This window comes from Alnus glutinosa, chromosome 6 (genome assembly GCF_958979055.1).
Source record: "Alnus glutinosa chromosome 6, dhAlnGlut1.1, whole genome shotgun sequence".
Lineage (NCBI taxonomy): Eukaryota > Viridiplantae > Streptophyta > Magnoliopsida > Fagales > Betulaceae > Alnus > Alnus glutinosa.
The window spans coordinates 22,940,989-22,965,824 of NC_084891.1; the positions used below are offsets into that span (position 1 = coordinate 22,940,989).

General features: G+C 37.7%; 1 protein-coding gene across 1 annotated transcript; it reads right to left on the reverse strand.

The window, feature by feature from the left end:
- Positions 1-11,439: 11,439 nt before the first annotated feature.
- On the reverse strand, positions 11,440-24,836 carry LOC133870441 (uncharacterized). The gene is made up of 4 exons (XM_062307566.1): positions 24,358-24,836; positions 20,034-20,087; positions 13,516-13,641; positions 11,440-12,039 (listed from the first exon to the last, which is right to left on the reverse strand). The coding sequence occupies exons 1-4, from the start codon at positions 24,718-24,720 to the stop codon at positions 11,860-11,862; spliced, it is 723 nt and encodes a 240-aa protein (XP_062163550.1). The 5' UTR covers positions 24,721-24,836; the 3' UTR covers positions 11,440-11,859.

Sequence of the window (24,836 nt, forward strand, 5' to 3'; positions counted from 1 at the left end):
TATTATAATTATTATAATTATAAAGTCATTAAATGACTTTCGATGCTGTCCACCGAAAATCAGCTCCGGTCACCACCATCCACAATCCAGCCTTTCAGCCGCACCAAACCTCCATCGAAGCTAGACGTCTTCCTTTGTTTCTCTTCCACTCCGAGAGAAACTAAGAGAGACAAGTCGCAGCCCATTTATCCTCCCTCATTGCACAACCCAACAACCACAGCTATAGCCAAACATCCCCCTTTCACCAATTAACCAAAAAATATAGTTTGGTGTACCTCAATCAATCGATAATGAATTTCAAAACTCCATAACCCAAATCAAAAACACCGAAACCCATAAACACCGAAACAACCCAGAAACACCGAAACCCATCCCAATTACCAACCCAGAAACACTGAAACAACCTAGAAACACCGAAACCCACCCCAATTACCAACCCGCCAGTTCCAACCCCAAACGACCCAGAGCCTGTTTCGACTGGATCCGGCTAGAAACCCTGACGACCTCGCCAGATCGGCCGGAAACCCACACACACCGGTGTGGGCTTGACAAATTCGGCCCTCCATCACCAGCACTCTCTCCCGTCGTTCCGTCCCGTCATCTTGATGCCCCCGTTCCGTCCAGATCTGGTTGCCCGTCTTCAGTCGCCGGCCAGAGAGAGAAGAAGAAGAATGAGACCTGCATGTCCTTCCTCTTGGGAATTTTTGGCCAAGTCTGTTACGCCCCCGTTTTGGAATATAAGGGGAAACGCGAACTTGATTGTTAAAACATTTAAATGAAAGCGTACATTTACAACATATAGATTGTAACTTCCTATTTTATTATTTATGCCTATTAATCATTCTTTACAATGCCATGAATTTTAAAAAGAGACATACTATACAATATAAAGGTTAGGTCGATCCTCAACGATCTATTGCTCTGAGCGAGGTTTACATCATTACAAAAAAACGACTTCATCTTACTGTGTTATCTGAAAAGGTTTTGGGGAAAAGGGGTGAGTTTGACAACTCAGTAAGGAAAGCACAACAAACAAGAGTATGATATTTTTTCAGGAATTTTAAGTAGAGTTCAAATAATTTAGCAAGTAAACAAACAATTGCACAATGTACAATTAGATCAAATGCATGTATCATTTATATAACGTGTAAGTTTTAACCTCCCTTGGCCCAATTCCGCTTTTAACCATGAGCGGTGCACGTTTAGCTTGTCCCAAAGGACAACTATGGGATCATCATGTCGTCACAGAGGAGTGCTGTACCGGGTTGGAAACTTCCCTAGGTGAAGGCCACCCGGCCGATATCCCACACTTTCGTCATTCCGTGTGGTTCGCATGCTACCCACATAACACATAACACATATATGATCTGGATCGTCTATAACATGGTACCGCAGGGGTAAAACTGTGTGCACATGTAACATATACTATGATATCATCAACCTTTGCTCATATGGTGCACATGTATCAAATATAAACCAAGTATGATCACATGAGATTTCAATCACATCATATGACAAGAGCATTATTATAATGGTAATATTAAAAGACAAGTAATATTAAAAGAGTTGAAAGAGTTTAGAAAATCCCCGACCTTTTCTTTTGAAAAAATTCTATTAAAACTTCGCCAGGGTTTTGAGAGAGTGTTTCCCTTACCTGGTATTTTCTGAGCAGTATTTTAGCTACCTTCTACCTAAATAAATTGCAAGAAAAAGTTTATAGAAATATTCTGAGACTTGAAGCCTTAAACTAAGGTATCCTATAACATGAAACCATAGATCTCCAAATTATACTACCTATCAACATTACTACTTAATAGACTAAATCGTTAACATTTTAGGAATTTCAATAAGAACTCATTCGGCCTAAACAACATAAAATTCCCCCCCCCCCCCCCCCCCCCCCCAAAAAAAAAAAACAGTAACTCCCTTGAATCACCTAATCATTAGTCCAACACTCCATACCCCAAACAAACCAATTTTAGTTAAAATGACATTATAAAGGCTTTAACATTAAAAAGCATATATATATATATATATATGAACATAATAGCTTACCAAATATAAATAATGAGTTTTATGTTTCAAAACAAGTGAATAGAATAATAACCATATTTTATTCTCATAAAATCCGAGCAGAATAACGGCATTAATATTAATAATGCATAAAAATACTTTAAAATATTTGAGCGGCATAACGGCGCTTTTGTAAAATATTGACTTTTCACTTGGGTATCACAATATCGTGTTTTATAAATTATTACTCTGCTTTGAAAAGCTCTATTTAAAACATCACTTAAAACGTTAGATAACTTATAATAAAACTCATAAAATCACAAATATTAAAACAACACTTTATTTACACACACACACACACACACACAGATCCTTTGTCTTAATTTTGCTTCCTTTTTCCCTTAGTTGACCGATTCACCTCCTCTTTTATCTTTTTTATTTCATTTCTTTTACCATTATTCTTCTAGAGAGTTCACGGTCCTCTCTTCTTATTTTCGCTTTTCTCATCTTTTCTTTTACTCACAAAACACACTCACACGTTGAGAGAGTCGGGGAAAGAGAGACTACTTGAGACGGAGAGGATCCTTTTTTCCTATTTTTTTCTTCAACTAGGCCGAGAGAGAGGAGAAGAAGACAGCTACTGGACGAGTGGGGAGAAACAGAGAGCTCTTTATGCTCTATTTTTCTGTTGCTGGCCGGAACTACACAGGGAAGAAGAAGAGATCTGCTGCTGGTCTAGAACATAATTACCGAGAGGGTTCTTCCTTTGTTTTCTGTTCTGACCAAAGGTGGGGGAAAGAGAGGTTTGAGGCTACTTTCTTCTTCTATTAGTTTAACTGAGAGAGAGAGAGGTGAAAATTCTGTTGTGTAATCTTTCTAAGAACAATATTAAGTTGATGTCCAGAGAGATGAGCAGAGGGTTTCTGCAGAATTTCTGTAGAGAGAAGAAGAGAAGAATGCGTGAAAGTGAAGAGGGGAGCTTTCCTTTTGTATAACCCATGAACATATTGGATCCAATGACTGAGAGTCATGCTTGTGCAGCAAGTTGATGTGCTGGAGGGGATGAATTACGTGGGTGGAAGAAGGTTTTCAGCTTGGTAAAAATATCTCTTATTTTTAACAAACTAATACTTAGTTTCTAACTTTATAGATAACTTGAACTGAGCTGGCCAAGTTTTTCCTCATTATTTTTGAACATGTGGACTGGGCTAGGCTTACGTGTGAGAGCTGGGCTGCCATGTGGATTGGGTTTGTGGACAAAATAACAAATGGGCTGGGCTGAATTCAAAATGGGCCCATTAATTTTTCATGCTAAATTTTCGTCCAAATCAGAGGTAGTATTTTTCGCGGGTGTTTTCGCACCTCAAATGGAGTCCAAAAATTATGAAATTCGGAGGGTATCTAAAGGACTTCGAGACAAGCGTTCTGGATTTTGAATTGACAAAAACGAAGTTCGTTTGACTCTATTTTCGTTATTCTAAAGTTTAAGGTCCGTTTGAACTTTTATTAAACTAAAACTATAAACGCTTCTTAATAAATGAATATTTATTTTCATAAATATTCATATTTTTTTTCTTTTGCCTTATTATTAGGTCTTAAATCATATTTTAATATATTTTAATTAAAATCTTAAAATACGGGGTATTACAAAGTCTGTGAATAAAGTAAAGAGAGATTGTGCAGATTTTGGGGTGTTATATGAGTCATTGATAAATTTGAAAGAGACGGTTGATATGTGAATTTGTGGTGCGGATCGATGACATGGAATTAATATGGATGAATGGTATTTTCAATGAGTGGTGTGGAACTCCTTTTTAACTATTGAAATTGCAAATGGTTTCAATGAAACCGTCTAGAAATTTACATTTTTAGACAGTTCATTTAAACCGTCTGTAAATTTACAGAAGATTTTATTGAAACAATCGTAATTTATTTTTTTACGGACGGTTTTCAAAAAGCCGTCTGTAAAAATTTAATTATAAAACCGTCTGAAAAAAAAAATCGTCCAGAATTTGCTTCTTCTTCTCCTTTTCTTTTCTTTTTCTTTCTTTCTTTCTTTCTTCTTTTTTTTTTTTTTTTTTTTTTTTTTTTTTTTTTGTTGTAGTAGCTATTCAGATGATTCTTCATCAGCAACAAAAACAAGATCACAAAGAAAGGTAATCTATTTATCTTATAATTGTCGAACAATGTTAATGTGACACTCTAAATCAATTATTAGATTTTTTTTTTTATTTAACGATGATTAAATCAATAGTTAGTTTAGAGTGTCACGTCAATCTCATTGGATAAATGTCGGATAAAATTATAGTATTTATCATTTATCTTTACTATAATACTCGATCAAGGAATGTCATGGCCCACACCAAGGCAGGCCATGACATGCCGCTAACCTCGTTTTGTAGTGCCCATGGGCATGCCACGACACCCACATAGGCAACCCATGAGCACCCATCAAGGCCGGCTATGGCATGCCACTGCACCGACATAGGCACCCACCAAGGCAGCCCATGGTACGCCACCAAGCCCACCAAGGCTTTAAAATAATGAATCTTTGGATTTAAAATAAAGACATTCATATGATTCCTTTTAATATAAATTACTTGATATTAGTTTCACAATATAAGCTGGACTAGATTTTTGAAGGTTTTGATTCAACAAAACTATTTGTATTTTAAATTTAAAATAAGGAAAAAAAAAATACAAAATCAGTCCATGAGGTTTTACTGATTTGCAAATAGCTCCCTTGGTATAAAAATTGACTAAAAATTCTTTGGAAAACAAAATTAACAATAGGTCTGATCCCTGCATATATATATATATATATATATATATATATATATATATATATATATATATATATATATATATATATATATATATATATATATATATATATTTTTGAAGGGGTAGTTGGATTACCACTAAATTGGCCAGAGAGAGTGACCAAACTATTCCTAAGCTTTTGGGGATGGTTTGTCACTACAAGAAATATGGTCTTAGAGTCACGAAAGGTCATTAAGTCATCGCAATAGAGTAGCGACAAGTTTTGTCGTTACGATTACCTTATCTAGAATACTCATGACAACTAGGGGTGTACAACCGGTTGCAATTACGGTTATTTCATCATAACCGCAATTAGGGTACCAGGCCAGTTATTCTCATTTTAAAAATCGCAACCGATACCAGTTGAGGTTATTACCAACCGTCGGTTATCCGGTTACTAACTGGGTAATCGGTTTTCATACATTGTTGATTTATTTTTCTTTAAATTATATATTTTTTCTTATTTATTCACATTGGAATTGAAATATAATTCACTAAAATCCTTTAATTTAATATTTATATCTTGAATTAATTAAAGTCAATGAATTCAATCTCAAATTAATGATAATTTCTTCTTCATAAGAATAACGGAGGATGATGAGATCTTAAGTTTAAAATTCATTATTTATTGAAATCATATAATTTAATGTTTTCTTTAACTGCATTCATAATGCAAAGAGTAATGATTCATTGCCACCTTTTTATACAACTTTTCACCACCTTCCTTATGTGGCAAGGTGGCCCCCCACCTTATTTTATTTTTAAAACTCAAAAAAATAGTAGGGAACCACCTTGCCACATAGACAAGATGGTGAAAAGTTGTATAAAAAGGTGTCAATGAATTATTATTCTAATGCAAAAGATGCCATTAAACACGAGGTGTTTTCGTGATTAACTAATATGTCTCTTCTGATCCAAAGACTGAAACACAAAATTTTATATATATCTTCTTTGAACTCCTAGAGTTTCATTTTATCCTCTTTAAGCTCTGCTTTCAGCCATGAAAAGTTGTGGAACATATTGGTCAAGAGTACTACTACTGCTTGCCTTCGTAGGCACGCATTATCAAACTCTTGCCCCCTAAAAATATTGCTTCTTCTCCACCATTATCATTCCTCCATTGTCGTTACCGCAAACTCTCCATGATATATATATAAATATAAAATAGTTTCATATATATCTATATAGAATGGACCACGTATTTACCAGATTCAGAAATCTATCTCCTCTCTCACAGGATGATCTTTCTGTTGGAGCATATTTTACCAAAATCAAAGCTATGTGGGATGAGCTCAGTAACTACCGACCTATCCCTTACTGTTCTTGTGTTTCAATGAAGACTATCTATGAATACTTCCACCATGAGTATGTTTTTCAATTTCTTATGGGCTTGAATGACTCATTCTCCCATATTCGAGGTCAGATTTTATTAATTGATCCTCTACCTCCTATAAATTGAGTCTTTGCTCCAGTTCTTCAAGAAGAACATCAACAAGAAGCCTCCGCTTCTGTTGGCTATTTCTCTCATAATTTCGCTGCTATGATGAGTAAAGTCTCTTCTTCTTCACCAAACAACCGCTCTGGAAAAACACAGGCTCAGCATAAAGTTAAACCAACATGCAGCCACTGTGGGGTTGTTGGGCACACGGTGGAGAGTTCATGGTTATCCGCCCGGTTTCAAATTCATGAAGAACATAGGCCATTCTTCTTCAGCTAACACTATTAAGGATTCAGAGGGTACTTCGATTCCTCATCTTTCCATCACTCAAGAGCAATGTCAGCAATTTTTGGCTCTTCTTAAACCACCATCATCTGATTCTTCACCTGTTGCACATCAAGTAGGTACTTCTAATCATCAGGATCACTTTTTCTCAAAGGTGACATGTAATTTCTTTTCCTCAAATAAATCTCTCTTGAATAAACAACATTCTGTTTTTTATTCATCTATCACATTTCTTGCTGCATCTAATGTTCCTCATAAACACCCTTGGATTATTGAAGCTGGGGCCACTGACCATATGGTCAGTTCTATCAAATTTTTTACAACAATCACTGCAGTTGTTTCTTCACATGTGAAATTACCCAATGGGCAAGTTGCTTTGGTTACACATATCAGAACTGTGAAAATTTCAGATTCATTACTCTTAACAAATGTCCTCTGTGTTCCGTCCTTTACCTTCAATTTTGTTTCTACCAGCAAGCTTCTTAAGAACATTCATTGTTGCCTTATTTTTATTCACAAATTTTGTTTCGTGCAAAATCTAACCAGCTGGGAGACGATTAGAGTGGGTGAAGAGAAGCATGGCTTATTTTACTTGGTGCAAACAGATTCTGTTTCATCTGTTTCTTCTGCTTTTTCTATCAGCAATGTATCAGAGGATATTTGGCATTATCGTTTAGGCCATTTATCTTCTTCTAGACTTAATTTGATACATGCTTCTATTCCGGACATTTCTATTAATTCTAAACATATTTGCACCATTTGTCCTCTTGCTAAACAAAAAAGGCTTCCATTTCCTATTAGCACTTCAGTTTCTGATTTACCTTTTGAATTGCCTCATTGTGATTTATTGGGTCCGTTTTTTGTTAAATCTAATAATGGTTCCTTTTATTTCCTGACCATAGTAGATGATCATAGTCATTTTACTTGGGTTTTCTTAATGAAACAAAAATCACAAACCCGTTCTCTACTTCAGTTCTTTATAAATCTTGTTGAAACACAATTTCCACATAAAGTGAAATGCTTATGTACAGATAATGGTCCTGAGTTTCTCATGTCTGAATTTTTTGCCTTCAAAGGCATCCTTCATCAACGTAGTTGTGTCGAACCCCCACAACAAAGCACTATAGTTAAGCGTAAACACCAACATTTACTTAATGTAGCTAGGGCGTTACGTTTTCAGACCCATCTTCCTTTATCATTTTGGGGGGAATGTGTTCTTACTGCTACCCATAATATAAATAGAATCCCCGCACCATTATTATTCAACAAATCTCCCTTTGAACTTTTGTTTCAAAAATCTCCAACTTATTCTCGTTTACGGGTTTTTGGGTGTTTGCGTTATGCTTCTACATTAACTCATTCTTGTTATAAATTTGATCCTAGAGCTAAACCATGCATATTCTTAGGTTACCTTTTTGGTGTTAAAGGCTATATTTTATTTTATCTTTCTACTATAACTTCTTTCATTTCCCGGGATGTAGTCTTTCATGAATCTATTTTTCCCTATGCGACTAATCTCTTACGCCCAACTGCAGATGGCTGTTTTGTTTTTCCTTTACCATCTACTGACTTTTCACATACATCCACTTCCGATTCGGTTGTTCCTTCTCTTCCTCTTAATCCTGCTCAGTCACCTCCTAATGACAACTCTCAGCCATCTCTACCTCTTCCTCGTCGTTCTACCCGTATTAGTCATCCTCCTGCATACTTAAAGGATTTTCACTGCCAGGTTCACTTCTCCTCATCCACAACTTTCTCTTCCACTGGTCATTTCTACACCTCCTTCAGGTATCAAATATCCTATTTCCTCTGTTATTGCTTATCATAAACTCTCTAATGCTCACTTGCATTTTAGCATGTCTGTCTCTTCTGTTTCTGAGCCTCAGTTCTATCATCAAGCTGTTAAGAATCCTCTTTGGAGATAAGCAATGCAGGCTGAAATTAATGCCCTCGAGGAGAATAAGACCTGGATTCTTGTTGACTTACCTCCTAACAAGAAACCGATTGGTTGTCGATGGGTTTATAAAGTCAAGTACAAATCCAATGAACAAATTGAACGGTATAACTTGCTTGGTTGCCAAAGGATACACACAGTGTGGAGGTTTAGATTATCACGAGACATTTTCTCCCGTGGCTAAACTCACAACAATTCGATTATTGCTTGCTCTTGCTGCTGCCAAGCATTGGTCTTTACGTCAACTTGACGTCAAAAATGCCTTTTTACATGGTACCTTAGATGAAGAGGTATACATGCAGCTTCCACCCGGTTATGCTACCAAGGGGGAGTCTAAGGTTTGCAAGCTCACCAAATCCTTATATGGTTTGAAACAGGCTTCACGCCAATGGTTTTCTCGTTTCTCTACAACTCTTTTACAGCATGGTTTTTTGCAATCCAAGTCTAATTATTCTCTGTTTACTCATTCACAAGGAAGTTCTTTCATTGGCTTCCTAGTTTACGTGGGTGATGTAATCATAGCCAGTAATGACCCTGCAGTTGTCTTGGTTCTTACTCGGCTTCTCAACTCTCAATTCCGCCTTAAAGATTTGGGCACTGCCAAATTTTTCTTAGGCTTGGAGATTGCTCGAAATTCCACAGGAATTTCTGTGAGCCAGAGCAAATACACCCTCAATATTCTTGCAGACAGTGGCTTTCTTGTAGCAAAACTTGCTACTTTTCCTATGGAAGCTAATCTGAAGCTTTCCAAGGATACTGGGACTCCTCTTATTGATCCCACTCAGTACTGCCGTTTGATTGGTCGTTTAATTTACTTAACGATCACTCGTACGGATATTACTTACCCTATTCAAGTTCTCAGCCAATACATGGCAAGTCCTCGTCAACCACATATGGATGCTGCAGTCCGAGTTCTCTGTTACCTCAAGGCCACCCCAGGCCAGGGCCTTTTTTTATCCTTCTACTTCTGATTTCAAGATCAAAGCTTTTTGTGACAGTGATTGGGCAGAGTGTTCTGATACTCGACGTTCTACTACTGGCTTTTGTGTTTTTCTTGGTTCATCTCTCATTTCCTGGAGATCCAAGAAACAACATATTGTATCACGATCTTTTGCCGAGGCAGAGTATCGATCCATGGCTTCATGTTCTTGTAAGCTTACTTGGCTACGTGCTTTACTTCGGGATTTTCCCATTGTTCATCCCCAGCCTGCTCTCATTTTTTGTGACAGTAAAGCTGCCCTTCATATTGCAACCAATCCTGTTTTTCACGAACGAACTAAGCACATTGACATTGATTGTCATCTTGTTCGTGATACCATCCAGCAAGGTCTTCTTCGGACTATGCATATTACTTCTCAGCATCAACTTGCTGACTTGTTTACCAAACCCCTTGGTCGGGTTCTTCTCCAGACTTTACTGTCCAAGATGAATATCTTAACCATCTATATTCCTCTTGAGGGGGAGTATCACGATCACACGGTATCTACATAAATCGAGTCAGCACTATTCCAGAAGTTTCTAGATGGTCTTGGATTCCAGCGACGGTTTTATTGTTGCTGGATTGAATATATTCTGTAAATTAGTTATGATGAGTTGGCGTGTAAATATTCTCTTTGTTAGTTTTTTTGTTCGTAGCTTTATTCTCTTGTATTCGTTATTTAAACCTATAGCACTCAGTGCTTTTCAATACAACGAGAATCATTTTTTCTCAAACTCTCTCATCTCTTTTCATTTCTTGTTAATATATATATATAAATCAGTTACCTGGTTATTAACCGGTTTTTAAAACCTTATAACATGTAACCACAACCGGGGTACCCGGTTGCTCGGTTAGCGGTTAATAACCGCCCCACTTGTATACCCCTAATGAAGACTATAGTTGTTGTTAATAATGAGGCACATGAGACAACACGTCGTTGATAAAAGCATATCAGCGATGACTGAGAAAGTCATTGTTGATATGGAGCTTTTCAGCGACAACAACAAATATTGTCGTTGTTGATTAGAAGCTATCATCAAGTTGTCGATGATATATAAGTTTGAATTCTCACTCACATGGATAGGCGCATGGACCGCTTCCCAGATTGACCGTGTGGTCATCGGTCACATGGATAGGGGCATGGAGCAGCTCTTCGCCAGATAGTTGGACCAGCTAAGGGAGCGCGTGGGTCAAGTCTAGTAGCTCGTCAGGGAGCAACCTGTCCCGTTCGTCGCAGAGCGAAGGAGAGTAGCTAACAACATGTTGCGGGATCACCAGATTCTAGAAGAGGTTCAGATAATTGTGTCGGAGCTGTGAAATTTTCGCATGGGAGAAGATGAGGACAAGGGTGACGATGACCACGAGTCGTAGCGGCAGGTGTTATCATCGACTAACTCCACCATGCATACATTTTTGTTGGCCGAGATTTTTGGGGCTGTTGACTTAGACTATGCTGATCCTTAGCTATGTTTTGCACATGGGTGCTAATTTTGTTGGACTTATGTTGACTTACTTATTGATGACTGATGAGAGTACTTTAATATCTTTTATTTGCTTTATGTTCACTGTTGTGGTTGTATCGGATGGTATTTTTAACTTCGTTTTAAAACAAAGCTGAGTTTCGATGACGAAATTTTTAGAAGAGAAAGATTGTAATATCTCAAATAATAAAACCTTTTTAAAACACGTGGTTTTTAAAATCAAGGGTGTAATAATTTTATAAGGTATGTTTTTATAAATATTCTTAGTTTAATAATAAGTGTGAGTAAAAACAAGAAATGAAAACCCTAGTATAATTACAAATATAATTACAAAAGTGATGAAAAATCGGGAGTATATTAAATTTTTTCAAAAATTACTTTCAGAAAAAAAAAAAAAAAAAATCATTTTTAGAGGTCAAGCTCTGAAAGAACTCTCTTTTTTCTTGGTATAAATCTACCCAAAAAATTCACAAATAGAACACTTTCACTAGATTAGTTCTTGAAGGTCCAATGAGAACCAGACTTCTTGATACAGCTAAAAAACATAAATATCTAAAACTTTTAACTTTGGAAAGATTCATTTTGCTAAGCTAATGGCTAACCTGACCAGATTCCCTTAAGATCATAAAACTGCCTACCATCAATATGAAGATTTTTCTGTAAGGAACGAGAGGCTGTTGTATTCCTAGTGAAAAGAACGAACGATATACAGATTGACAATATTCAACAATTTCTATAAGCGCTCTGAAATAGCAGGGGGCAGAATTAACACTCACACGAAAAGTATAACCAGACTAAATAGTTGGAAGGTATGCGTTCCTTTTGCTCTCTGTATACAACGTCCACGAAGAGCGAACCACCGTGGCACCATCACTTGGGAATCCCTTCATTTCTCCTCAAAATCAACGTCAATAATCTCAGGCTGTGACTTTTTTGAAGTAGAGTTGTCTCTGCCACCTCTGGAGAAGTCCCCCTTCGGCTGCCATACAATGTTTCCACAGCCTGTGCAGCGAATTATTTGATTCTTGTAACCAACAAATTGCCTCTTGCAAGCTGGACAAGCCCCCTGTCCAAGTTTTGTACAAAATGACACATCAGCTAGTTTGTTTCCATATTTAGTTGACCATAGGTTACAAATAAAATGTACCAAATTTGGTGACGATAAGAAATTCATAAGCTCAATAGTACACATAACACACCAAGAAAAGGGTACCAACAAAATAGTGAATGTAGGGGCGGCAATTCGCGTTCGTGTGTTGGGTCTGGAACGTGTTGACGCATGTGTATAAGACTATATAGGTCAACCTTAACCCGACTCATTTAATTAAATAAGTCAGACTTCTCAATCCTAACCCACCAATTTTGTGTTAAGTTTGCGAGTCGTGTCAATATTCAATTCGTTTAAGTGAATGCAATCTGAAAATCAGGATTCCCAATGTTTTAGGCCACTTATCATGCAAAGTTGTTCAACCAAGAAGACTTTCTAGAGCTTCATGACATTTATTATTACATTCATGAAAACTGTTCCAATAACTGTACAGCAAATAATAAATATTGAATCATGCAACAAAGTGATGCATAAAAATAAAAATAAAACAATAGGTTGCAGCCAGCGAGTTACTCTATATACCTCTTAAAATTCTAATACAGTTCCTATATTTTTGAATAACCCAAAAAATTTAAGGAATCATTTTATGATGCCTGATGACAGTTATGTTCCATATGCAATGGTCTTGAAAATATAGTAAATAACAACTGTTAAGATTCAGGAGTCATGGAAATGAGTTGAAGAATGTCTGATTTAAGCAGTAGTTTTGACAAACCATACAACCCAAATGAGTGCAAATGCGGTTCCGCACACCATTGGCTCAGTTAGCAAGTGCAAAGTTATTAGCATTCCAAGAGATCAAGAAGAGAATATCTAGCTCGCCTACTTCCGTCTCATCTCAATATATAAATTCCTAGCAAAAACAAAATAAGGAAGATATTCACCTAAAGAACAAGCAACAGCATTGTGAAAACTATTTCCACCTGTTAGCATTTTTCAAAAACAAATTAATTCTTTGAAAGAAACTCAAAAGTTCAATATAACCATTATAATCTTGAAATCAAAACAATTAAGCAAAAGTCTTACAACATTAGCCCATATATCAACTAATATCGATCAGGACAAAAAAGGCACATATGCCACTAGAAGAAAAATACAGTAAGGACTTTGCTTTTGATTGGACCATAGAAGGAGCAAAAGTTATACCAATAAAAAAGGTCACAATTTCTGTGGAATGGTACCAATAGCTTGAAAGATGGTCACTTGGTTATCTGATCACGGTGGACTTTTATCCTAAAATGTTTTCAAGGATATGAGGTACAAGGAGAAACTGACAAACAGTTCATAGCTAATTGCACAATGTTGATAATGACATATAACGTAACTAGTCCAATCGCACCCTAAGAAAGAATTGCAACTAAAATAATATTAAAATTATAATTGCACACATGCATCCACGTTCACAGGAAAAAGTAGAACAACAAGCAGTAATACCTTTATAACGAGGTTATTGGCAATAGCACCAATGAGAAGAGGACCAGCAAATGGCAGTACCCATGTTGCGAATATCAAGAACCGAAAAAGCCATCCAGACAATGCAAACCAGAGGAAGAAAATTGTCTACAAAAAGAAAACAAGAAAGTTGAGTGAGGCAACAAAAAATTTGCATAACCAACATCCAGAATACATACAAAGAGACAACAAGGAATACATATTAAAGTATTACTTTCCCTGGATATAGTTACTAGTACAATGTCTCTGCTCATATCAACAAGCTATTTCCCTAGTTCCCAACTACATGGGGTGGGTTTTGAAGGCAGTCATAAGCAACTATCCAATAGTAAAGGGTTTTGAAGAAGGTCTTCAGTTTCACCACCGATCTCTCACAATTTTCTAAACTACGATTATTTCTCTCTGTAGATACACCGCAATAAGCAACAAAGGATCATCTTCCACACTACTACACTTTGAAAAGTACCAACCTGCCCTCTCCAACATGTGAAGAGATCCACCACCCGTCGAGGCATGACCCACTTTAACCCATAAAGGCTGAAAGTAGAACTCCATAAGACATTAGCAATCTCACAATGGAGTAGATGGTGATCTATAGATTCCACTCTTCTTGCACATGTAACACCAATCTACCACTATGAAATGTTGTTTTCTTAAGTTATCTATATTAAAGATCTTCCTTAAAACGGCCTACCAAGCAAAGAACGCAACTCTCAATGGAACCTTATTCAAATACTCCTCCAAGGAAAGGATTGTTATCATGGGGAATTATGACACTATAGAACGATCTGGCATCAGACAACCCTCTGTTGGAAGGAGCCTAACAAGACTTGTCTTCACCACCCCGTCTCAGTCTGATGGAATACAACAAATTGAAAAACATGATTTAAAAAAAAAAAAAAAAAAAAAATCCAACTCTCAATTGTCCACCACTCTAATAAAATTAATGTTTCACAATAAGCCACTAGAAAGTTGTGAGTGATCTGCCACAAAAGCATCTTTGAAGTGAGCAATACTGAATAACTCTGGAAAAGCTATCTTAAGGCTCCCCACATCACATGTCATGCCAAAATCCAATACTATATTCATCACCACCTCAAAATCTAGCATATCTAGAGAACTTCCCCTACCCTTTATGATATTTTTCCATGGACCAACCCCAATGACCCATTAACCTCACTAGAACTCCACCCAACCCACGAGCTGCTATATATACAATCCAATACCGCTCTCCATAGAGCCCCTCTTTCAAAAGCATAGCGCCATAACCACTTTCCCAAGAGAGCTCGATTAAACAGAATTAAATTTCTGACCCCAAACCCCCGTTGACACGTGTGGGTGTGTCCTAACGTTTCTTAGTTGTCTGTTGGTTTTTTTGGCAATGACAAAAGCCTAGCTTTCTTTTCTGGTTTTGCAATGGGGTATTCGAGTATATTTTATGTGGAAGCTGTCATTCTGAGTTCATTTGTGAGGAAGGGGTATTAGTTGTTCGAGTTTTCAAAATAAGCAGGGGTATCATGCATTCTGTATTTCTGGGTAGTGTTAGGGTTGTTTGAAATCCTTGAAAAAGCCTTGGTTGGGCTGCATTTATTAAGGATCACAACTGAGTGTTTCCTAAGGGACCTTGATCTTCCTTTGTATAATCAATTTTGTATAAATTGTTAAGATTTTTTTCTTGCAATTTCTACCTATGTTGGTGTGAGTGTGGCCGAGACGAAGTGTAGAGACACTTAATGCTATCACAAGGCAAAACAAGTGTGAGAAAATTGCCTTGTGAGATTAGTGATGATGAACAACAACATATGCTTCAACACCCCTTTTTGACTAAGGTGACAAAGAAGATTGGCAAAGGAGTAGTAATTTCCAATTCAATTCAAATGGGAGTAATGTGACAGCAATTTTTTTTTTTTACAAGTAATGCGATATCATTAATAAAGCATAGAAGAGAGCAACTCTAGCACGTATGGAGTATACAGGAGAACCCCAAATAGGAAGGAGTTATGTGACAACACTTCTTTGAAAGTTCATGAAAGATGCTTGGTCTCTTACTCTATTGGAGGGTTGATTGAGAATGCATAATTCCGCATACTTCCAATGAAGGGCACCATTTTGTTTTAAGGCAACCATGGCTACTTTATAAGAAGGCACAACATTGTGGCTATGACAATACTTACTCAATTAAGCAAGGTGATATTTAGATGAAGAATGTTCCGACCAAAGACTTGCAACCAATAAAGCTCAAAAGAACTGTGGGATCATTCATCAAAAGCACAATAGTTATGGAGATGGCATTCTTAGTTCTGCTCCAAACTCAGTGGAGTCACATCTTTTCAAAGATGGAGAATTGACGCAATAGCCTTTGCATGTTTAGATTCCTCTTAAAGCACATTGATTTTTATTTTTTTATTTTATATATATATATATACAAGTGATCGAAATATCATTAAAAGCATAAGACGCCCCAAGTACATAGGAAGTATACAAGAAAAAATACCTAACTAGAAGGAGAAAAGAGCAAGGCAGTCATGATAACAAATCACTAAAGAAGAAACAAAAGAACTTGTCCAAAGATACAGAGTATAAAAAATAAAGCTTTAATTCCTCCATAGTCCTCTCCTGATCCTCCAAACTTTTGTCATTTATTTCCCTCCATAGATACCACAGTAGACATAACGGCACCATCTTCAGCACAGCAGCACTCTGAGTGCTACCAGTAGTCTACCAACATGCATATAAGTCGACTGCTCGTCTAGGCATAACCCAAATCAATCCAAATCGACTGAAGAAAACGTCCCATAAGGCCTCAGCAATCTCACAGTGGAGAAGAAAATGGTCCATGGACTCCCCATTCTTTTTACTCATACAGCACCTATCAACCACGATGACATGTTTCCTCAGATTGTCCATGGTAAGGATTTTACCTAGGGCCATCGACCAAGCGAAAAGGGCCACCTTCAAAGGAACCTTAATCCGCCAAACACTTCTTCAAGAGAAATGAGAGCTATCATTACGAACCAAGACGTTGTAGTAGGATCTAACAGCGAACAAACCACTTTTGGAAGTAACCCACCAAAGCTTGTCTTCACCTATGGACCTACCCGTCTCACTCTAGCTGATTACAACATCCTGAAAAACGAGGCAAAGACATCTACCTCTCAGTCATGAGCCGCTCTAATAAAGCCTACATTCCATTGATTGGAACCACCCAAAATCTCCAAGTGAGCCATGACAGAAGCATCCTTTGCACAAGCGAAGTCATATAAAACTGGAAAGGCTTCCTTAAGGGCTAACTCCCTGCACCACAGATCATGTCAAAAACTAACCTTGGAGCCATCTCCTACCTCAAATCTAGTATGGTTGGAGAACTTCCCCCAACCCCTCCTAATATTCCTCCATAATCCCACTCTACGTCCTAAGAGGCTCATTAGAACACCACCCACCTCACGAACTACCAAATTTAGAATCCACCACCAAGCATCTCTCTCATGCACATAACGCCAAAGCCATTTTTCTATGAGAGCACGATTAAACAACAGCATGTTCCGGACCCCAGCCCTCCCTCCAAGACCAGAGAACAAACCTTGGATTAGCTTACCAGGTGATATTTGAATTCTTCGCCTAGCCCACCCCATAAGTAATCACGTTGAAACTTCTCAATACGGGTAGCAACACCCACATAGAGAGGAAAGTGGGACATGAAATACATAGGTAAATTGGAAAGTATACTCTTAATAAGGATGACCCTACCGGCCTTAGATACGTACATCATTTTCCAACTAACCAACCGATGCTCAATCTTTTCAACGACAACATTCCAAATAGACTTAGCCTTGTCGGATGCCCCCAATGGAAGACCGAGATATGTCAAAAGCAAAGGGAAAACCCCACAACCCATAGTGCCAGCCAACCCATCCACATCAGAAACATTACCCAAATAAGCCATTATGACTTAGCCAAATTGGCCTTCAAGCTTGAGATGGCTTCGATACATAAAAACAAGCATCGCAAATGACGAAAGAGATTTGGGTCAGCCCCACTAAAAATCAAAGTATCATCCGCAAACAAAATGTGAGATATATATATATATTTATAAGTAATGTCATTTCAGTAATAAGGCGCAAAGGGGCGCAACCCTAGCACACTGGGAGTATACAAGAAAACCCCTCATAGGAAAGAACAGAAAATAAATTCAAAAAATCTGCATAATTAAAAACACTCAAGCTATGATGTGTCGCTATCCATAGATATAACGTGTTAAGTAACAACTTCATTGGTTCTTTTTTTTTTTTATAAGTATATTTAAGAAACACAAAGGGGCGCAACCCATAGTACACAAGACGTATACAAGAAACCCCTAATTCAAAGAAAAAAGAGAGCACCTATCTATAAATTCAAAATAAGAACATTCATGCATAAACTGAAATTTCTCTCTCCACATGAACAATGTTTGTAGCATTTCCTTAGTTCTAACATCGATGTCTCTACGTCTTCAAAGTTCCAAACATTCCTCTCACGCCAAAGACATCACATTAAACACAACAGAACTTCCTGCCAAACTTCCTTAGCTGGACCACACCCAAACGAATCGCCTCAGCTAGTCAACAATTCCAGCACCCTTCGCAACAAAACCCGCTCTACCCCCAAAACCACACATTCTTAGCATGTACAATAGAAAATCCCAATTAATATGATCATAGGCTTTTTATAGGTCTAGGATGCAAAGAATGCCCGACTCCTCAGATCTTCATCTACTATCAAGGGCCATTTCAAGGCATTTATTAGCAATAAGAGTAGGATCTAATATCTGCCTACCTCGAATGAAAGCATTTTGCGACTTTGAAACAATCTTTTCCAACACCATCTTGAGCCTGTTTGCTAGAATCTTAACAATAATTTTGTAAATGTCATTCACAAGACTAATCAGGAGAAAGTCTTTGGGATCAACAACACTGGAATCTTTGAGAGGAGGGCGATAAAAGTAGCATTAAGGCTCCCTTCAAACTTACCTCTAGCATGGAATTCATGAAAAACCTTCATAATGTCTCCTTTTAACACTTCCCAATAAGGTTGGAAGAACGCCATAGAGTAGCTGTTAGGTCCCCACACCTTGTCTCCATCCATTGCTTTCACTACTTCCAACATGTCCCTTTCCTCAAATTTTCTCTCCAACCAATTAGCCTCAGTCTCACCAATAGAATCAAAGGAAAGACCATCAACCAAAGGCCACCAACTAAATTGCTCAGTATATAGCTTTTTATAAAACTAAACAATGTGCTCACTGATTTCCACCCGATTGGTAGAAAATGTGCCATCAATCAACAAGGAGACAATGGAGTTCTTCCTCTTGTTGGAGTGGGTCACTTTAACTTCGTACACTTATCACCCTCCTTCAGCCACAAAGCCCTAGATTTTTGCCTCCAATTCACCTCTTCCATGAGAGTGGATCTCTCTAACTCGCTTAAAGCACATTGATTATGGAAATGGTATTCTTGGTTATGCTCCAAACTCGGTGGAGTCAGGTTCTTTTCAGAGCGGTAGAATTGATACAGCAGCCCTAGCACGTTTAGAAAAGAACTTACCCAATTTTGAAGCCCAAGACTAAGGTTTGTGCCTTATGTCAAATTAAGAGTCTCATGCCAGTTAAAAACTCTTTTTGGTTTAGGGTTTAAGTGTTCCAAGTAGTTGTTTGGGCCTTATTAGTTGTATGTGTTCTTGGGTTGTACCCATTGCACTTTTATTGAATTTTATTTACTTATCAAAAAAAAAAAATAGTTGTTAGTTTTGTTTCCTTATTTTAAGTAGGGTTTGATGTGTATGCTTAAGATTTACTTGATCTGAGGGTTAGTTGGTTAGGACTAGCTTACATTAAGGTTTTCTTCTAATAATGAGATTGTAAATTTCTGATGGAGTTGGTGCTTATTTTATAGAGATTTAAGGATTATTTCGTCAATGTGTGACTCTGTAAGCTCCTCTTTCTTATTATTTCTTCTTTCTTTGTTTATTATCTTGATTTCTTGCACCTTCATGATTCTTTCAAACCTATAATCAGCTCTTACACCATTCATGCCAATTTTACATAGCTTAGAACAGCTACTAATTTCTTCTGTGTTTTCTTCTTCCATTTACAACCCCACCATCATACCCCTTCTCTCACACCTTTTGAAACCCTTAAACCCCAGATTTCCCTGAACCTTTTTTTTTTTTTTTTTTTAATAAGTAGATTTCCCTGAACCTTTTAATAGCTGCTAATCGGTCCAAACCTACCTTAAAAACCCTAATTGGACTCTGACAGGAATATTTCGAGCAAACACTTATCTCTAACAATATAACCCAACACCTATTACATCGTAAGATAGCCACAAATTGAAAAATGACAAGGCTGCCCTACACCAATCAAGGGCATCTGCAGTATCAAGTTAATTGTACTTACACATTAGTCATCATAGAAAACACCATCTACACTTGGTGTAACATGCAGCATAATTTTGAGGGATACATACCGCGAAACTTCTTCCGATTGGAGTATCCAGAAAACCATTGAGCTGCTTCCTGTACTGCATAGATGACAAGGAACACAATTATGAGTGCTCACATAGATGTCAGAAAATGTAAGAGCCCAATAACACAAGAACACTAGTTAAAGACCAAAAGTCAGTATGAAATCCCTGACAGACACAAACCAATTATTAAACTCCTGTAACACTATTCCTAAATTCCCACTCTACACCTAGGTATGATTCCCAAAGCATGTCTTGTATTGGATCAACCCAGAACTTGAATCTTTTGATTATACCAATAAAACCCTCACCATTTTGAATTCCTACTCTACAAAAACTTAGCACAGTTTACTATTGATTAGCCTCAAAACTTACAAAATCAGACTTGTTAATGTTCTTGAACTATTTTTCACAGGACATAACCGGAATATGGCATGGTATGGGGACACAGTACACTCCTATACCCAGTATGTGGTACCCTGAGGATAGGCTTAGTCATGGTAAGATTTGCATATATGTATATACATATACGCGTATACACTTATATATACAATTCTATATTTTTGTGTGAATAAAATCAATCAATAAAAAAAATACCGCCAGAAATTCTGCATGACAACTCCCAAAACTCTTGCAACTTTTAGCTTCAAACAGAAAATCTTTTAAAACCCTCAAAACCTACCTTACCCATCCATAATCTTCTGTAAGTCTCTTTTTTTTAACAAGTAATTCAATATCATTAAATAAGCACAATAGGTCACAACCTTAGCACATAAAAAGTATACAAGATAACCCCCTAATTATAAGAAAAAGATGAACAAAAGTTCAAAAAATCTGCAAAACCAGAAACAAGCAAGCTATGATTTGCTGATATCCAAGTATATGAAGTGTTGAACATGATCCTCTGTAGCTCTAGTACTGAAGTCTCTACATCTTCAAAGCTCCAAGCATTCCGCTCTATCCAAAGGCACCACGTTGAACACAATGGAGCCAACCTCAATACTTCTATAATATTGCTACGCCCTACCTGGCCTCCATACTCACCAACAAATCACTCATTCGTCTAGGCATAACCCAATTAACACCAAACAGATTAAGAATAGAGCTCCATAACTCTCTTGCTACTTCACAATGAATCAACAAGTGATCAATGAACTCCCCACTCTTATTGCATATGCAACACCACACCACCACCACCATATCCCTCTTTCTCAAATTATCCAACGTCAATATTTTCCTTAAATCAGCTGTCCACACAAAAAAGGCCACCCGTGAGGGAGCCTTGACTCTCCAAATACTCTTCCAAGGAAAAGAGGATCCATTCAAACTAGTTAACACTTCATAAAACGACTTCACTTCAACTTGCTCCTTTTGAAAGGACTCTAGCTTATTCTATCCACATCTCCTTGTTTTACTCTGAAATAATACATCTCAAAAAAAGAAAGACCACCTCCACCTCCACCTCCCAATCCTGAACCGGTCTAACAACAATTACATTCCAGTGAATATTCTCATCTCGAAACTGCAAGCTATCCCAAACCCACACATCCTTGCTACGTGAAACACTAAACAAGTCTGGATAAGATATGTTCAATAGACTATCCACACACCACAAATCATGCCAAAAACTGATTTTTGACCTATCACCCACCTCATATCTAACAAATTTTGAAAACGTTTCCCACCCTCTTCTTATAAGTTTCCATACTCCCACTCCAAATGGCCCTGCTACCTCCTTAGAGCACAAACCTCCCCTTAGACTATCATATTTATTATTTAGTCTCTATCACCAATCTCCACAGTGCCTCTCTCTCCGTAGCATACCGCAACAATCATTTTCACAGAAGAGCTCGATTAAACTAAATCAAATTTCTAACTCCCAAACCACCTAATTTTATCAGAGTACAAATTCTTGACCAATTCACTAAATGAAATTTAAACCCATCCCCAATTCCACCACATAAAAAATCTCTCTGAAGTTTCTCAAGCCTATTAACCACCCCCATTGGATTAGGAAAAAGAGACAAATAATTAGGTACATTGGATAGCGTACTCTTGATCAGAGTCAATCTACCACCATTAGATAAATAAATCTTTTTTCATATAGCCAGCTGATGTTCCATTTTCTCAATAGTGCCATTCCAAATAGATATAGCCTTATAAGAAGCACCCAAAAAAAAAAAAGAAGCACCCAATAGCAAACCCAAATAGCTCATCAGCAACAACCAAGAATACAAGCCAACCCTTCTACATCTCCCACTTCACCTACAAGAAGGATTTTTGATTTTGCTAAATTAATCTTCAATTCCAAAACAACTTCAAAACATAAGAAAATACACCAGAAACTGTAAATGAGACACTTAACAACTCTTTATTGTTCTTTGACCCCACTAAAAAATCCAGATATAAGTCCCCTATCCACTATAGTAGCCATCATCCTACTCAATGCCTCCATAACCACCGCGAACAATAGCGGCGATAACGGATCCCCTTGTCTCAATCCTTGAGAGCTAGTAAAAAATCCGAATGGTGAACCATTAAGAGAACTACATCGTAGTAATACAATGCTCTATCCAATCCCTCCATTTTTTCTCAAATCCACATCTCTTCAACAAATAGAGCAAGAACTCCCACTTTAAATGATCATACGCCTTCTCCAAATCCAATTTGCACATCACTCCAAGTTTTCCCAAATCTACTCAAACTATCCAAACATTCATTAACAATTAGCATTGAATCCACAATTTGTCTAACTCCGATGAATGCATTCTATGAATTAGAGATAATATTTCCCACACCAATTTTAACCTGATTGCTAAAACCTTGGAAATAATTTTATAAACCCCACCCACTAAGCTTATTGGACGGAAGTACTCAATGTCCATAGCAACTGCCTTCTTTGGGATAAGAGAAACAAAAGTGGCATTAAAACTCTTCACAAACTTTTGTCGACTATAAAACTCCTTCTAAACTGCCATGATGTCCTCTTTCCTTACCTCCCAACACTTATGGAAAAAAGCTATAGTGAAACCATCCAGCCTCGGAGCCTTGTCACCATTCAAATCCCTCACCACCTCCCACACTTGTTGCTCATCAAAATCTCTTTCCAACCAATTACTCTCTTCCACATCAATGGAAATGAACGAAAGGCCATCCACCTTTGGTCGCCAAGTAAACTATTCGAAATACAATTGATTGTAGAATTGCACTATAGGCTCCTTTATTTCAGTAGAGTCAGAAGACATGGATCCGTTAATAACTAACAAGTCCACTAAGTTATTTCTTCAATGGGAATTTGCCACCCTATGAAAATCATTTGAATTTTTATCCCCCTCACTCAACCACAAGGCCCTAGATTTCTACCTCCAGCTCCTTTCCTCAAGAAGAATAACTTTCTCAAATTCGTTAGACATATCTTCCTTCCTCCTCTTTTCATCCTCCGTTAAAACTCGGCCCTCTACAATAAAATCCAGCTCTTGAATGCCCTCCAAAAAATCCTTTTTTTTCTTCTTCCCTACATCACCAAAAACCTCTTCATTCCATTTTGAAACATTTCTTCAAATCTACTTTCAAAGCTTTCAACTTACTTGCCAACCCTAAATGGCAATTTATAGTGCCAACTCATAAGAAAACACATCAAAATTGCTAATGGAGCAATCCATCCTCCCATCAGTTTTGGCATCCTAGATCATTACTTCATTGTGGCATTCAGGCAGCTAGCAATTTAGATGAAAATATGCAATACAAGAAGAGTTCTCAAAACTACTGAGCATAAAGGAAGAATCATCACAACAAAATGATGAGGATAAGCGGACCTCTGAATTGAAGATTTGGAAGACAGTTAGCCGGATAATTCTCTTCTTTTTATTCAAAGATATCTTTTTGACAAATCCTAAAGTGGACGAAAGATTAGAAGCGTACTTGAACTTCTCAAAGTAGTGTTCGCCGTGGAAATATGGTTTCTGAATTTGATTCAAGACATTTGTGCCAATGAACACACATTTTGCATCGTAGTATATTCCGCCATCAAAATAGCATACAGTTTTTTTTATCATTACACGAAACATGTACATTTATGAGTGAGTGTTTGATAAAATTTTCTAATTATTTGTATCTCTATTTCTTTGCTGGGAAAAACAAAAGTGAATTTGAAACTATTGATTTCTACTACTTGCCAAACAAGCAGAACGCACAATTCAGAAAAACAAGGGCATTTTGATAAAACACAACAAAGAGAAAGACCTACACAACCCTCTCAGCATTACCAAGCATAAAACTCCAAAATCTTAGTTTCATTTCCAATCTAAAAGAGGGAGAGAGAACAAACCCTCGGCCAGTTCCTGCTGAAGTCCATGGAGAAAGTGCGCCACCGCGGGCTGATCTCGAACTCCCTGTCGAAGTCGCGGGCGCGGTCGCCGGCGGAGCGAGCGACTGAGCTGAGGCGGTTGGACAAGGAGTAGCGGCGGTCGAGGCGCTCGGCGGCCTTCTTGGCCTCGAAGACGAGCTGATCGAAGCCGTCGTTGGCGCTACGCCACGCGTCCCTCCAGGCCTCACCCGAGGCCATTCGCTTCGCAAAGCCGTCGAAGTCGCTGCGCCTGAAGGCCCCGACGGGGATGGCCGGGCGGCGATGATGACGCCATTGACGCGGCCTTAACTGGAGTGGGGGTTGCCATGAAAGAGCTGTGGCCATGATCGTTGGCTACTCCGTACGGAGATAATACCTCCTCTTCGGACACGCAAGTATGAAAGATATTCGATATTATATATAAAGCTTAAAGCTAATTTTGGGATGATATTTACTAATCC